This window comes from Eumetopias jubatus, unplaced genomic scaffold (genome assembly GCF_037043125.1).
Source record: "Eumetopias jubatus isolate StellerSeaLion01/CBP00866 unplaced genomic scaffold, mEumJub1_p1.0 scaffold_16, whole genome shotgun sequence".
NCBI classification, from domain to species: Eukaryota; Metazoa; Chordata; class Mammalia; order Carnivora; family Otariidae; genus Eumetopias; species Eumetopias jubatus.
Window position 1 is genome coordinate 67,093,935 of NW_028274822.1, and position 16,943 is coordinate 67,110,877.

A 16,943-nucleotide genomic window follows, 5' to 3' on the forward strand; every position below is an offset into this window, starting at 1 on the left:
TCAGGTCATGATCTTGGGGTCCTGAGATTGAGCCCCACGTCAGGCTACAGGCTCAGTGTGGAGTCTGCTTGGGATTCTCTCTCCCTGTCCCTCTGCCCCTCTCACTTGTGCTCACTCGCTCTCTAAATGCAAAATCTTTAAAAAAATAAAAAAAACACAAGGCTAAAATGTGATACAAGCAAAAGCAGATAATAGGTATTTCCTGTTACTGAAAACATACACTTTCTCAACTTTGACCTTTGGTTGAGCATCATTTAGGAACCAGACAGACTGGGATGCACTATCACTTACTATCTGTGTGTCCTTGGGCAAGTTAACTAATCTGTCTCAAGTTTCCTCACTTTTGTACAAAGTAACCATGTTTGCAGTGTGGTTGTTGAGGATTAACTGACACATATAAAACAAAGTGTTGACTAAATGGTAGTTCTACTTGTCTACCATAATCAAAAAGCCTTAATAAGACAGGATATTGTACCATTCGGAAGGTGATCACACTGAAATTTTGCTTGGAACCATCTTTTTTTAGGAGAGTTGAAAATCAAGTCCAACAGCTTGTCTTCAAGTTGCATTGTCTGTCCTCTATAGTATCCAACGTCAATCCCTGATGACCACAATCTTCTTGGCTCCTTTGATGATCTGCACTCCTGGTTGTCTGGTCTCTCTAGCCACACTTCCTCTGTCCTCTTCTGTAACTGGCCTTCTGTTGACACCTAAAATCAGGCATTCCTTTGGCTCAGTTCTCACATCCCCCCGCCCCCATCTAATCCACTCTCAAAGTATCTCTATTTCAATTACTATCTCTATGAAGATAACCCTATGACCTCGCAATCATATTCAGAAAGGGTTTCAAACTCAACTTACTCAAAATACTTACCTTAGTTAATAAATGATCAAGCATATACAGCTTCAGTTTCTCCTCTCATACATTTTTTTTTTCCTGATTCTAATATGTCTCACCAGTCCTCAGGCTCTCATTCCTTTGCCTACCTCTTAAAAATATTTGTCAAGGCGGAGCACCTGTGTGGCTCAGTTGGTTAAGCATCTGCCTTCAGCTCAGGTCATGATCCCAGAGTTCCAGGATCAGGTCCCACACTGGGCTCCCTGCTCAATGGGGAGTCTGCTCCTCCCCCTGATCGTACTCTCTAATAAACAAATGAAATCTTAAAAAAAAAAAAATCTGTCAATGGGACACCTGGGTGGCTCAGTGGGTCGAGCAGCTGCCTTCGGCCCGGGTCATGATCCCAGGGTCCTGGGATTGAGTACCACACCGGGCTCCTTGCTCAGCGGGGAGCCTGCTTCTCCCTCTCTCTCCTTCTGCTTGTGCTCTCTCTGTCAAATAAATAAAATCTTTAAAAAAAAAATCTGTCAAGGGGGCACCTGGGTGGCACAGTCGGTTAAGCATCCAACTCTTGGTTTCAGCTCAGGTCATGATCTCAGGAGTCGAGAGACTGAAACCTGAGTCACACTCGCAGTCAGCAAGGAGTCTGCTTAAGACTCTACCTCTGCCCCTCCCCTTTGCGCACGCTCGCACTCACTCTCTTCCCCTCCCTTTAAGATAAATAAATAAATCTTTTTTAAAAATTTGGTTTACCTCTGTGGTCTTCCTGTTCTACCTCAGTAGTTCTTAACCTTTCTGGGACAACGGATCCCTTTGAAAATCTACTGAATGTATGGAGTGTTTACTAAAAAGATGAATATACACATCTGCTTGCAATTTCACGTCGTCAGTCACCTCAGATAAGAATCTGTGCTCTTCCATGCAAGACTACCACTTTCATAAATTTTCATCTCCAGATTCTACTTCCCTCTTCTAAATTTCAAGATGCCTTCTGGAAATAGCCTAAATGGCCTACAGTCATCACAACTTAGTAAGTCTCAACTCACTATTTCTCCCTAATAAACCTGCTTTGTCTGCCTATTTCCTCCCTGATAACAGCAAAGCCAGCCTCCCAGGCTCCCAAAATAGAAGCCGTGGAATTAACAAATATACCCATATCCAAACTCAAAAATCCTTGTCTCAGAAATCCCTCTTAAATCCAAATCCCACCTCATTAAGACTCTTACCCTTCTAGATCTCATCATCCTTTGCTTCCTCCCATACTTGCCATAATTCAGTCTTTCTACCATTCTTCTGATAAAGAGCCCATATGGATTTTTTTTTTTTTTTAAGATTTGATCTTTAAGTAATCTCTACACCCAATGGTGGGCTCACACTTACAACCCTGAGATGAAGAGTCACAAGCTCCATTGACTGAGCCATCCAGGCACTCCATGAATTTTTTTTCTTTTTTTTTTTTTAAGATTTTATTTACTTATTTGAAAGAGAGAGACATAGCGAGAAAGGGAACACAAGCAGGGGGAGTGGGAGAGGGAGAAGCAGGTTTCCCGCAGAGCAGGGAGCCTGACACAGGGCTCGATCCCAGGACCCTGGGACCATGACCTGAGCCGAAGGCAGATGCTTAACAACTGAGCCACCCAGGCACCCCTCTTTTTTTTTTTTTAAGTAGGCTCCATGCTGGGCATGAACTCACGACACTGAGATCAAGACCTGAACTGAAATCAAGAGTTGGACACTTGAACCAACTGAGCCACTTAGGCACCCCCATGGATTCTATCTTAATAAGGTCTCTCAACCCCTCCATCTATTACCTTCCAATACCACTATAACACTTCGCCTCTAGACAGTTACAATAGCTTAATTGCAACATCACAGTTTTTTCTGTATCACTTCCACCAGTGTTGATCTACCCCCCAAAATCTCAGAATTGACCATATGACTGCCTGTTTTCAAAATCATTGATGCTTCTTCATTGCAAAATATAGAATCAAACTCAGTTTTGCCTTTAGAGTCCTCTACCATTTGCTATCTACTTCTCCAGGATTAGATTTCACAGCTCAAACTGTCACTTGAGCCTATTATCCATCAAAATCATAACCACTCTTAAAATACCCAACTCAAACTCCACTCTTCATCTTTAATACCTTCCATACAATGATCAGGAAAGGGCTCTGCACAAAAAAGGCAAAATTCCTAACTGCCTGAAAATCTTCAAATCTGTCTGGAAGCGTTACATTTTTTAAAATATCACTATTTAAATAACATTTCATTCAAGAAGCCCTCCATAAACCCAGCATTTTTTTTTTAACATTTTATTTATTTGACAGAGAGAGACACAGCGAGAGAGGGAACACAAGCAGGGGGAGTAGGAGAGGGAGAAGCAGGCTTCCCGCTGAGTAGGGAGCCCAATGCGGGGCTCGATCTCAGGACCCTGGGTTCATGACCTGAGCCGAAGGCAGACGCTTAACGACTGAGCCACCCAGGCGCCCCAAACCCAGCATTCTTAATCAACATTTATTAAATGCTAATAATGTGCAACATAGATTACATTCTTACTAAGATGAGAATTAAAAGCTATAACCTGGACCGAGGATTCTACTTCCAATTATACTTGTTTTTGGATTTCAGGAAAGGAAAATTACTGTAAAAGTACTCAGCATCTCCCCCGATAGAGACTTGGAAGGTCAAATATGTCTACAGCAATGACAGAAATAGCTACCCTATCTAAATTATCTTCAGACTAGTAAGAATCTCATCAGGAGGAAAAAGAAAAAAACCCTTTTCAATTAAAGTATCCTAAACCTAAAGATTTTTTTTCAGTCCATATTTTAGATGTGAAATTTTTTAAGAAAGCTGAAGGACGTTATGGACAATTCTGAACCTCTCCTTACACATGTTTACTAGTATACTTACCAGCCGGTGCAATAGCAATCAGATGTATGACAGAGAAGTGATAATGTGGGCAGTACTTTCTAGGGCCTTTTTTCTTTTAGACATAATTTAATTCCTCTTTTGGCTCCTAAACCTCTGAGTTCACATTAATTTTCACAGTTGTATATGTGAAGCATTTTGCTCCTCAAGAGAATAAAAACAGTCAAGATTCATTTAGTCTTTTAAAAATTTAACTAGTCTAAGATACTCGTTAAAACATGCCCTTTATGGCATTTCTATAATCACTATCATTCAAATTTGAATACATTTCTAAAACAGACTTGCTTACAACAGTAAAATATGCCAAACTCTAAAGCTATTAATAACACTATTTAAAGACAGCAGGGTATAAAGGAAAGAGCTGCAGCGCTTTTGAGCCAGGATCTCAGTCTACAATCTTGTCTCTCTAGTTGTATGACCTGAAGAATTTGCTTCACCTCGAAATACTTTCTCTCCTGAAAGAGGGATATCACCACCTTTCCTCCTTCGAGGTGGCTGTTCAAATAAAATGAGATAGGGCGCCTGGGTGGCTCAGTCGGTTAAGCATCTGCCTTCGGCTTGGGTCATGATCCCAGGGTCCTAGGATCAAGCCCCGTATCAGGCTCCCTGCTCGGTGGAAAGCCTGCTTCTCCCTCTCCCACTCCCCCTGCTTGTGTTCCTGCTCTCTCTCTCTCTAATAAATAAAATCTTTTTTAAAAAATTTAAAAAATAAAAATAAATAAATAAAATGAGATAATATACCTAGTACCTGCCACCAAATGTTCAATAAATATTAGTTTGCCTCCTTCACTCAACACAAGACACACTCACAAGAAGAAATAGATGGAAGGGAGTCTACACTTCCTTAAGTCTTCATCAACACAAAAAACAGCTAATTCTAATAAAAAGAACCGGGAACCTTTCTGGGGGATATGGATCAAGATAAGGGAGGGTGCATGTAATTCTGCAAGAACTCCATTAAGGCTGCATATATACTGACCACTAAAACATTAACAGGAAAAGTCCACAATTGTGCTAAAACGTCTGAATACATTTACGCTGTTAAGAGCGCTCTCTCGGGGTAAAGAAAAAAAGTGAAATTAGGCCCAACTCCAAACGACTCTTTAATAAATCAAGAGAGCAGTGCGGGCTTATCCTTCCCGAAACGCAAACAGTATGGGTATTAAAATCCATTTTAAAAACTTCAAGATTAAAATATTTCACAACTAACAGTGATGCTACTGACGCTTTTTATAGAAAGCCTGCGCAGGAGAACACCGTTAGCACTACTGAAGATATTTAATGAAAACCGTTCTCAAAATACAGGCGAGGGGAAGAAGGTAATTATTTCGGCGTTCTGCACACATGCCGAGGCGAAGCGCTTTTAAGACCGCGGCCAACACCACCACCGACAAGCTTCTGAAGGAATTCCCAGCTCTACAATTGGATGTCAAAAAGAAGGCCACGATGCTAGCAAACCGGGGGCCTGAGGGGACGCGGGACCCCTTCCGTTCCCTTCCCGGGGTCCTGGCTCTAAAATCCGCGCTGCGCCTGAATCTGGGGGTCCCCGGGTACTGGCCTCCGCCCCCTATGCCCCTCCCCGCGGCAAGCTAAGGCCGGCCCGCGAAACGCCGCGAGCAACACCCAAACCTCGACCAGCCCCCGGGCCCCGCCCGAGGCCTCTGGCGCACCGACGACGGTGAAACCAAGGGTTGGGGTCGCGGCGGCCCGGGAGGCCGGGGCGCGGACGAGGCCGCGCCTGCGTCCTCTGCGTCCCCGGGCGATGGGGTGGGCGGGCGTGGCCGGGCCTGCGGGCGGGCGCGGACACTCACCACACCATGCCGTAGGCGCCCTCGCCGATGTACGAGAGGTTGGTGTAGCGTGGCCCCACGTCGAACACCTGCCCGCGGACCATCTCCGGGCCCGCGCCCGCCGCCGCCGCCGCCGCCATGTTGGCTGCCGGGCCGCCGCCGCCGCTCCGCCGCGAAGGGCTCGACACTCCGCGGCCGCCGCTCGGCCCACGCCGCACCTCCCAGAGGGACCGCGCCGCTGCGAGTGCAGCTGCGGACGCCGACCGGGAAGGAGCAAAGAGGGCACGGCTTAGGACAGCTGGAGAGGTTACGGCCACTCGGACAGACTGCCGGCCTGCCTGACTGACTGACGGGCGGGCCGGCGGGCGGAGGGAGGGGCGCGCGCCGAGGAGGGCGCCGGGGCGGAGCCAAGGAGCGTGCACGCGGATTGGCTCCCCGCCGTCTGGGGGCGGGGCTGCGCGGGCCGGCGGAAGCGGGGAGGTCGGGGCGGAGCACTGCGGCGGCGGTAGAGTCACCGCCTTGCTTGGTCACGTGCGTTCGCGGGGGAGTTGGCGCGGTAGGCGGCTGTCGAGAGGCAGAAGGACACCAAGGCTTCGGGACGGGAACCGTAACACTGAGCCTAAGAAACTGTCGGGGCAGGGAAAACCCCGGAGCGCGGTACTGACTGAGCCAGGGAACGACCTGGGTCCGCGCGTGAGGTTACGCCGACGCTCCACACACCGGCCGCAGGCGTGCGGCAGGCCTCCGCGACTCCGTGCCCCACACACAAACTTAGAGTCCGAAGGCAAGACCGAGACCGCGAAAGATATTTGCATACTGAGAAAGTGTGAAACACAAAGTTTGAGACTAAAGCGAGAGACTCAGGAACCAGTGTTTGTTGAGCATCTACATTGTTCCAGGGCATCCACATTCTAGAGTGAGGTTATAGACAGATAAGAAAGAAAAGAAGGAAGTGAGGTTAAAAAAAAAAAAATACGCAAGTTGTGATAAGTACTGTGAAGAAATATAAAGCAGAGTCAGGGGTCAGAGGGTAGTGGAGAAAGACCTGGAGATTCAGAGACTGAGACCCAGATGGGTACAGATGGGCAGAATCTCAGGACATACCAAAACATGAATGCAAAAGTGGAAACACCAAAACCAAAACATTAAGATCTAGAGAAAATGAGACACACTGGGGCCCTGAAGTACTCAAAAACAGCAGAGGATGAAAAATAAAAATCAATCCTAAAGCAGGTGAATACCAAGAATAGCTTAGACAATAAGACAGAAATGAAACAGCCACTGCTTCTGAGCATTTCCCAGGCCATCTTTGAAGGGGGAATAAGGATGTAAGATCCTGCATCTCAATTGTCCAACACTGTGATCTTGAAAGCCCTCAACTCTGGACTTCTAGACGTCAGCAAAGTTCAGTCAGTCTCAAAGGTGAATAGGCTAATCATGTAAAAACCTGGTAGGAAAAAAATAGGTGACACATGAAATAAGAAAGTGCTAGAGCCAAAAATTACTCCTTTGAAATATATTTAGTCCACTAAGCAGAACCCAGTTTTAGAATACACCTAATTTTTATTCTTGATTATAAGAGAACATTGCATCTTTTAAAGCACAGGCCAAGATAAATGGGGAGTACTATGAAATTAAAACCACAATAACCAAACTAAAATTCAATAGTTAATGCAGTAAAAAGTGGATTTGACAATGCAGAAGAGCAAATCAGCAATATAGAAGATAAACATAAGAAATACTCAAAGTGGTGGAATTCTTTGAGAAGAAATGAGTAGGAGAACGTCATGAAGATTCAAGCTATAGGCATCCCTCAAAAGAAGACAGAGTATATCAATTACAGGCAATAATTTAATTAAGTTTTCCTTGGGTCTAAAAAGATCTGAGTGCAGGTAGAAATTTGAGTAAATTCACTGGGATCTAGAAAAATTAATAAGCAGAAACCAACTTCAAGACATAATCTGGAAAATTTCTTAAATTTCAGGGATAGAGAACAAAAACAGTATCCAATAAGAAAAAATATATATTTATTTTTTAAAAACTTTGTTTTTTTTCAGATTCTTCCTTTGTAATAATCAAGCCAAAGGAAAATGGGACAAGACAGCACTCTGAGGTGGTAGGTTGTAACCTTCCTTGGATGGTTTCATTCTCTCCAATCCTGAATTCCTCCCAGGTCTTCAATCATTGCTCAGAATCTCATTCCTGAACTCCAGGCCAGCATGTCTACCTGAACATCTTTATGTGACATCTCCACGGGTGCTTCAGCTCCACATATCCAACTTGCCCATGGTTAGCTGCAGGAGTTCTGCTCTCAGAGTGCCAGAGGGTTTCAGTCTTGGCTGCTCCACTTACTACCTGTATGACCTTGACCTCAGTTTCCTCACTCTTAAAATGATGATCACAATAGTACCTACCTCATAAGTTTTTTGTACAGAATAAATAAGACAACATATGTAAAGAACCTGGCACATAGCAAGTACTCAATAAACGTTATCTATTATTATTATCTACCCCACCCAAACCTGTTCCTTATCTTATATCTGTGGATAGCATCACCACCCAGATACTCAAAACTGGAAATCTGAGTATGATCCTGAACAACTCATTTTCCCTTGTTGCCAACTCTCCCCTCATCCAACCAATCACAAACTCCTGTAAATTCAGATTCTTTAATATTTCTGAAACCCTGGGGCTGGCTCAGTTGGTGGAGCATGCAACTCTTGATTTCGGGGTTGTAAGTTCAGGCCCCACATTGGGTATAGAGGTTCCTTAAAAATAAAATCTTTGGGTGCCTGGGTGGATCAGTCATTAAGCATCTGCCTTGGGCTCAGGTCATGATCCCAGGGTCCTGGGATCAAGTCCCGCATCGGGCTCCCTGCTCAATGGGGAGCCTGCTTCTCCCTCTCCCACTCCCCCTGCTTGTGTTTCCTCTCTCGCTGTGTCTCTCTCTCTGGCAAATAAATAAATTATCTTTAAAAATAAATAAATCTTTAAAAATAAAGATAATAATAATATTTGTGAAATCCTTGCTACTCAAAGTGTGGTGTCCAGACCAGCAGCATCAGCATTATGTGGGAGTTTGTTGGGAATGTGGCATCTCAGGCCCTACCCCAGAACTACTGAATCAGGATCTGCATTTTAACAAGATCCCCAGGTGGTTTGTGTGCATATTAAACTTCGAAAAGCACTATTTATTTTTTATTGAGGTATAATTGACATACATTACATTAGTTCAGGTGTACAACATAATGATTCAATATGTATAAATATTGTGAAATGATCATCGTAAGTCTAGTTAACTCCAAGCATCACACATGGTTACAGACTTTTGAAAAGCACTGTTTTAAACATACCCACTTCATCCCCGCTGCCATTCTGCAACTTTAAAGCCTGCTGCATCAACTGTCTCACCTAGAGTACCACGATGACCTTAGTCCTTCTGCTTTCAGTGTTGCCCATCTCCAGTTGCTTCTCTTTTTGCCAGATCAATCTTTCCATGACAAATTTGACCACGTCTCTTTCCTTCTTAAAGCAAATCAGTGGCTCCCCACTGCACTCAGAGTGAGGCCTTTGCTGACCACCCCTCCACCCCAGCTCAGCTTAATCTGCTCTCCTTACCTTCCATGTTTTGGCTGGATTGGACTACTCTCAGTTCTCTCTTGTCTTTCATTCTTACCACATACCAGTCTCTCTTCCTGTAACACGTTCTCTTTTCAGTCTTCCAGCATTCGTGGAAGCCACCACACTATCATAGCATGATGCATCTGACCACTCATTTTCTCCAGAGAACTTCTCTTGCCTGATTCCATGGGTGCTTAGTAAACTTATGATTAGAGTTTGGCCTGTTGTGGTTTTCAACAGGGAAAGTCCACTAACCAGAGGACAGCCCTGTTCAGGTCCTTTGGCAATTACTATTTATTCTAAGATGGGAATTAGATATACATCAGTCTCTGCTGAGTCAGGTTAGCATGAGCCAGGCCCAGAGGGAACAACCATCTAGCTACACTGACAGCAACAAATATTTGGAAGCACAAAGCTGAGAACTAGGTTCTGGAACACTGTGAGACCATATGAAATCGCTATCTAAGTGCAAAACCCTACTTAGAAGGGCACCTGGGTGGCTCAGTCGGTTAATCATCTGCCTTCAGCTGCAGTCATGATTCCAGGGTCCTGGAATCAAGCCCCGCATCGGGCTTCCTGCTCAGTGGGGAGCATGCTTCTCCCTCTCCCTCTGCCACTCTCCCTGCTTGTGCTCTCTTGAGCATGCTCTCTCTCTGTCAAATAAATAAATAAAATCTTTAAAAAAAAAAACAACAAAACCCTGCTTAGATGGGCAGCTGACCACCTGGATGTCTTCTGTGTTGTCTCTCTAGAGTGGTGACAGTTCACAAACCTGTAGAATCTTAGAAAACAATGGGTGTCTGTTATTTTTGCCTGCCCAGCATCAACTCCTCCTTCTGGAAGCAACAACTCAATTTTTCTTTGGTGAACTGTCCCTTCTGTACTCTTACATGGTTTGGAGGGCTGGCCCCACCCCCAAATGAAGTGTAAGCCTGTGACCCAGGGCTCGCCAATCAGAGTCACAGACATTGGTTCAAAGGATGGGCACGTGACCTAATCCAGGCCAATGACACTTGGCTCAGACTTTTACAGAAACAATTGGAAAAAGAGTGCTCCCTTTCTGCTGGGGTTCTAGGGCAGTGAGTATGAGTTGGAGCAAAACATGCCACGATGTGGAAAATGCCCTTTGAGAATGAAGGCAAGATAGGGAAAGCAGAGTCCAGAAATGGAGACAATTTCCTGATGACACATTCTGAGGCCATATTCAACTGAATCTGGACGTCCCAGGTTCATGAGCCAATATATTCTTTTTTTTTTTTTTTTACTGTAGTCAGTTTGAAGTAGGTTTCTGTCACTTGAAACCACAAGAGTTTCTGACTAATGCACTGCCCAATTAACTCCCTTTTCTGCAAAAATTGCTCAGAATTGTATAATAAGCCACTGAAACATGAATCAGAAACTCATGAATGATGAAATGAGAGGAAAGAACTGGCAATAAGCCTTGAAACTAGCTAAAGATAGAGAGATAACGGAATAAAAACACCACTCAGTAGAGACTGTTTGATGCTGATAAGTTGAAATAATCTTTGTTGCTATGGTAACAAACAAAATGCAAAAGAAAAAACTGAGTAAGAGGATTTTGTAAAAATTGGATTTTTAACCTCAGATTAATACAATGAGAACCAGAAAGGAAGAAACAGGGTAGAAAAAGCAAGTCATTAAGTCTTTGTTTTACATACAATGAAGATAAAAGTTATTTTATTTTTTTAAATTTTTTTAATTTATTTTTTGACAGAGAGAGAGAGACAGCAAGAGAAGGAACATAAGCAGGGGGAATGGGAGAGGGAGAAGCAGGCTTCCCGCCGAGCAGGGAGCCTGGTGCGAGGCTCGATCCCAGGACCCTGGGATCATGACCTGAGCTGAAGGCAGACATCTAACGACTGTGCCACCCAGGTGCCCCAAAAGTTATTTTAAAAATAGTATAATTTCACATATTTTTCACTGTAAGAAGCCATATGTCTGTTTTATAAATTATTATAACAGATAAAAGGGAAAATGTAATTCATGCAGCAAAAATCAAGAGCCTTTACCAAGAAGTGTACCAGACACTTTGTCACATTGTAAATGGAAAAGAAATAGCAAGGAATCATAAAAAATGACTTCAAGGTGAGGGAAAGAAAAGCAAAATTAAACTATTGGGACTACACCAAAATAAAAAGCTTTTGCACAGCAAAAGAAACCATCAACAACAACAAAAAGGCAACGTACTGAATGGGAGAAGGTATTTACAAATGATATATCCAATAATGGGTCGATATCCAAAATATCAAAAGAACTTATACAACTCAACACCAAAAAAAATAAATAATCTTATTTAAAAATGATCAGAGAACATAGACATTTTTCCAAAGAAGACATATAGATGGCCAACAGATACATGAAAAGATGCTCAACATCACTCATCATCTGGGGAATGCAAATCGAAACTGCAATGAGATAATTACCTCACACCTCTCAGGATGGCTAAAATAAAAACACAAGAAACAAGTGTTGGCAAGGATGTAGAGAAAAAGGAATCTTTATGCACTGCTGGTAGAAATGCAAATTGAGGTGCAGCTATGGTGGAAAACGGTATAAGTTAAAGGTTCTTCAAAAAATTAAAAAGAGGGGCGCCCGGGTGGCTCAGTCGTTAAGCCACTGCCTTCGGCTCAGGTCGTGATCCCGGGGTCCTGGGATCGAGGCCCGCATCGGGATCCCTGCTCTGCGGGAAGCCTGCTTCTCCCTCTCCCACTCCCCCTGCTTGTGTTCCCCCCCTCGCTGTGTCTCTCTCCGTCAAATAAATAAATAAAATCTTTAAAAAAAATTAAAAAGAGGGGTGCCTGGCTGGCTCAGTTGGTAGAGCATGTGACTTTTGATCTCGGGGTTTTAGGTTCAAGCCCCGTGTTGGGTGTAGAGATTACTTAAAAATAAAATCCTTTAAACAAATTAAAAAGAGGATTATCATATGATCCAGTAATTCTACTACTGAGTACTTACCAAAAGAAAATGAAAACACTAATTTGAAAAGATACCTGTACTCCTATGTTTATTGCAGCATTATTTATGATAGCCAAGATGTGGAAGCCAAGTGTCTTCCATAGATGAATGGATAAAGACGTGGTATATATACAATGGAATATTACTTCAGCCATAAAGACTTCTCTTTTTTTAAGACTTTATTTATTTATTTGAGAGAGAGAGAATGAGAGATAGAGAGCAGGTGAGGGGGGAGGGTCAGAGGGAGAAGCAGACTCCCTCCAGAGCAGGGAGCCCGATGTGGGACTCGATCCTGGGACTCCAGGATCATGACCTGAGCCGAAGGCAGTCGCTTAACCAACTGAGCCACCCAGGCGCCCTCTTCAGCCATAAAAAAGAATGAAATCTTGTCATTTGCAACAACATGGATGGACCTAGAAGGTATAATGCTAAGTGAAATAAGTCAGAGAAAGACAAATATATGATTTCATTCACCTATGGGGAACTTAAGAACCAAAACAAATGAATGAACAAAGAAAAAAAAAGACTTTTTGTTAAGATTTTTTATTTATTTATTTGAGAGAGAGAATGAGACAGAGAGAGAGCATGAGAGGGGAGAGGGTCAGAGGGAGAAGCAGACTCTGCCGAGCAGGGATCCCGATGCGGGACTGGATCCCGGGACTCCAGGATTATGACCTGAGCCGAAGGCAGTCGCTTAACCAACTGAGCCACCCAGGCGCCCAAAAGACTCTTTTTTAAAATGTAAAGATTTTATTTATTTATTTGAGAGAGCGAGAGCACAACCTGGCGGGGGGGAGGAGCAGAGGCAGAGGGCGAGAAGCAGACTCCCTGCTGAGCGGAGTCACCCAGGAACCCCCCCCAAAATTATTTATTTATTTATTTACGTTTGGTTTTAGTTTTTTTATTATTTATTTATTTGACAGAGAAAGCGAGAGAGAGCACAAGTAGGGGGAACGGAAGGCAGAGGGAGAAGGAGAAGCAGGCTCCCCTCTGAGCAGGGAACCTGATGCGGGACTCGATCCCAGGACCCTAGAATCATGACCTGAGGCAAAGGCAGCCGCTTAATGGACTGAGCCACCCAGGGGCTCCCCCCGCCCAAAATTTTTTTAAATCACTGAAGACAGAGTTTCACCACAGAATGAAGAATAAAAAAAAAAAAAATCAAAACACCAGAATATTAGATGATGGAAGTTAGACTAGGTGTAACAAATAAGGCAAATGTAAATAAATAGAAAAATGTAAATAGGGGCGCCCGGGTGGCTCAGTCGTTAAGCGTCTGCCTTTGGCTCAGATCATGGTCCCAGGGTCCTGGGATCGAGCCCCGCATCGGGCTCCCTGCTCCGCGGGAAGCCTGCTTTTCCCTCTCCCTCTCTCCCTGCTTGTGTTCCCTCTCTGTCAAATAAATCAATAAAATCTTAAAAAAAAAAAAAAGAAAGAAAGATGTAAGTAGCTAATGTTCTCATATAAAAATAGGAAAATCTCAGATTGGATCAAAAGACAAACTCTGAATATGTACTGTTGTTAAGAAAAAAAAGTGCTAAAAAATACATATAGTAAAGAAAGGCACTGGGCACCTGGGTGACCCAGTCGGTTAAGCATCCAACTCTTGATCTTAGCTCCAGTCTTGATCTCAGGGTTATGAGTTCAAGCCCGGCGTTGGGCTCCATGCTAGATGTGGAGCCTACTGAAAAACAAACAAATAAAATAAAATAAGATAAAATAAAATAAAATGGTACTGTGAAACCAAATGTACCAAAAAACATAGCAATATTAAACAGGAAACAATAATCTTTAGAAATACAAGTAATGGGGGCACCTGAGTGGCTCAGTCAGTTAAGCATCTGCCTTTGGCTCAGGTCATGATCCCGGGGTCCTGGGACTGAGCCCTGCGTCAGGCTCCCTGCTCAGCGGGGAGCCTGCTTCTCCCACTCCTGCTTCCCCTGCTTGTGCTCTCTTTCTGTCAAATAAATAAATAAAATCTTTTTTAAAAAATACAATAGAAACACAGTTATTGTAAACTATGTTATATACCAGACTGTGACATATAAAACAACAATAAAGATCAATTCAATAATAGACTTGATAAGGCATAAAAATACAAGCTGAATTCTACATCTACATAAAATATAAAAAAGTATCCTACACTGGACCACCAGAAATTTTACAAATCCAAATAAGCAAATATTGTTCAAAAAACCCACTGGTCAGCACAATTTAGCAAATAAGTAAGTAATAACACACACTTAAATTTCAAAATCCCCAACCAGTGGGAAATTAACAAACATTCTACTAAATAAAGTTTCAGTCAGGGAGGAAATATGATCACAGTCACACACTTAAGAAAATCATGAAAACAAGATGGCTACTACTGAAAGCTTGGAGGGCAATTTCTTTAATATTAGGCTGAAGGCTGGGCTGGCCACTGGTACCATTATTATATAACATCATTCTGGCCCAAACAGAGCAGCTATTTTTCATCTCCTTTTCTGGGTTCCTTTAATCTGTCCATTCCTTAAATTTCACTGTCCTCTGCTTGCCAGATAGAAGCTTTCAGTTGTAGGTTCAGGAAACTTGGAATCACACAGAGCCAGGATTAGGATAAGGTTTGTGAGGCAACTAAGGTACAATATTTAAGGAGGCAATCCCTCCCAGGGTCAGGCAAATATAGCAGCAGCATCCGAGGGAGGGTGCCTCCTTAAATGTTGCCTCCTGGGTGCCTCAATTGCCTCACCCTATTCCTGGCCCTGCCAAACAAATTGTTATAAACAGTAAGGACTTCCTCATCTAACAGGAATCCCACAGGTAAGGTTCTTGCTCCTCTGCTCTGCCCTTTTCTAGCCTCTGCCCAATTCTGTGCATTGGCATCATCCTCAGGCAAACAGGGAGATGGCTGTAGCATTTCCAGACTGCACATGGTGCTACACTATTCAAAGGCAGAAAAGGGATTGTGTCTTTGGGAGTCTCCTTAGAAGTGAGGAAACCACAGAGCCACCCAGCAGGCTTCTGCTCATGCCTCATCAACAGATGCGGTTATGTGCCCACCATGTCTAATCATCCTAAGGAAGGATGGGGTGCCTGGGTGGTGCAGTCGGTTAAGCGTCCAACTCTTGGTTTTGGCTCAGGTCGTGATCTCAGGGTCGTGAGGTCAAGCCCTATGTGTGGCTCTGTGCTCAGCTCAGAGTCTGCTTGGGACCCTCTCTCTCTCTGCCCCTCCCCCGCTCTAAAATAAATCAATCTTTAAGAATAAGGAGACTATCATGAGTGCCTTAAGCCAATCAAGGTTTACCCTTGGAACCTAGAAGAGGATGACTCTCCCCTAGTTGTATGGGGAAAGGTAGACACCCCAATCTAAACAGGGTACTCAGCAAGAAAGAGGGGATAGACCACCAAAAGGGTTATCCCACTCTTCTCACATGATGTACTCACCCCAGAGTAGCCACCATCTTCACCCAAGTCTCCCTGTCTAGTGCAAATCACACATATCCGTTCCACATTCAAGCATACAGGCCCTCATTACAAATCTCTCCTTGAATTTCCCACCTGCCCCCTCTCTTTCCAGCTCACCCAAGGGCCCCTCTACTTTCTCAGTTCCCCAAGCCAAAAAGTAAACACCTTCTTCAACCTTACTCCTTACCAACTCCAACATCCAATCCATACCCAAATCCTCCTCACTGGACTGCCTAAATATTGCTTGTTTTTGTTTTCTTTTTAAAGATTTTATTTATTTATTTGACAGAAGGAGACACAGCGAGAGAGGGAACACAAGCAGGGGGAGTGGTAGAGGGAGAAGCAGACTGCCTGCTGAGCAGGGAGCCCGATGCGGGGCACGATCCCAGGGCTCTGGGATCATCACCTGAGCCGAAGGCAGACGCTCAACGACTGAGCCACCCAGGCACCCCAATATTGCTTGTTTTTTTATTTATTTTATTTTATTTTATTTTTTTAAAGATTTTATTTATTTATTCATGAGAGACAGAGAGAGAAGCAGAGGGAGAAGCAGGCTTCCCGTGGAGCAGGGAGCCCGATGCGGGACTCGATCCCAGGATCCCAGGACCATGACCTGAGCTGAAGGCAGGTGCTTAACCATCTGAGCCACCCAGGTGCCCTATTGCTTGTTTTTTAAAGTAAACTTTATTTTTTTAGATTTACAGAAAAATTGCAAAGATAGTACAGAGTTCCCATTAACCTACACTGAGTTTCTCCTGTTATTAACATCTTTTATTAGTGTGGTACATTTGGTAAAATTAATGAACCAGTACTGATACATTGTTATTAACTAAAGTCCATAGTGTATTAAGATTTCCTTGTTTTTCCCTAAGGTCCTTTTTCTGTTCCAGGATCCCACATTACATTTATTCATTGTGTGGTTGTGACAGTTTCTCAGACTTTCCATGTTTTTGATGACCTTTTGTTTTGAGTTTTGAGGAGTGCTAGTCAAGTATTTTGTAGACTTTCCCTCAATTGAGATTTGCCTAATGGTTTTCTCATATGTGCATTTTTGGGAGGAAGACCATAAGAGTTAAAGTGCCATTTTCATCACATAATATCAAGCCTACATGCTACCAACATGATATCACTATTGATGTTGACCTTGATCACCTGGCTGAGATAGTGTTTGTCAGATTTCTTCCCTGTAAAGTTATTCATTTTTCTCCCTTTCCGGAATGTACACTTTGGAAGGAAGTCATGATGCATAGCTCGTACTTAAGGAGTGGGGAGTTATGTTCCATCTCCTTGCAGGTGGTGTATCTATAGAAATTATTTGGAGTTTTTCTGCATGGGAGATT

General features: G+C 43.5%; 1 protein-coding gene across 1 annotated transcript in view; it reads right to left on the reverse strand.

Annotated features, from left to right (window-relative positions):
- The window catches only part of MAPK1 (mitogen-activated protein kinase 1), a 110,124-nt gene extending 104,200 nt beyond the window's left edge, over window positions 1–5,924 (reverse strand). The window contains exon 1 of the mRNA XM_028095516.2: window positions 5,581–5,924. Coding sequence (XP_027951317.1) covers window positions 5,581–5,699 — 119 coding nt within the window. The 5' untranslated portion in view covers window positions 5,700–5,924. The remainder of the gene's footprint in view (window positions 1–5,580) is intronic.
- Between the last annotated feature and the right edge of the window lie 11,019 nt (window positions 5,925–16,943).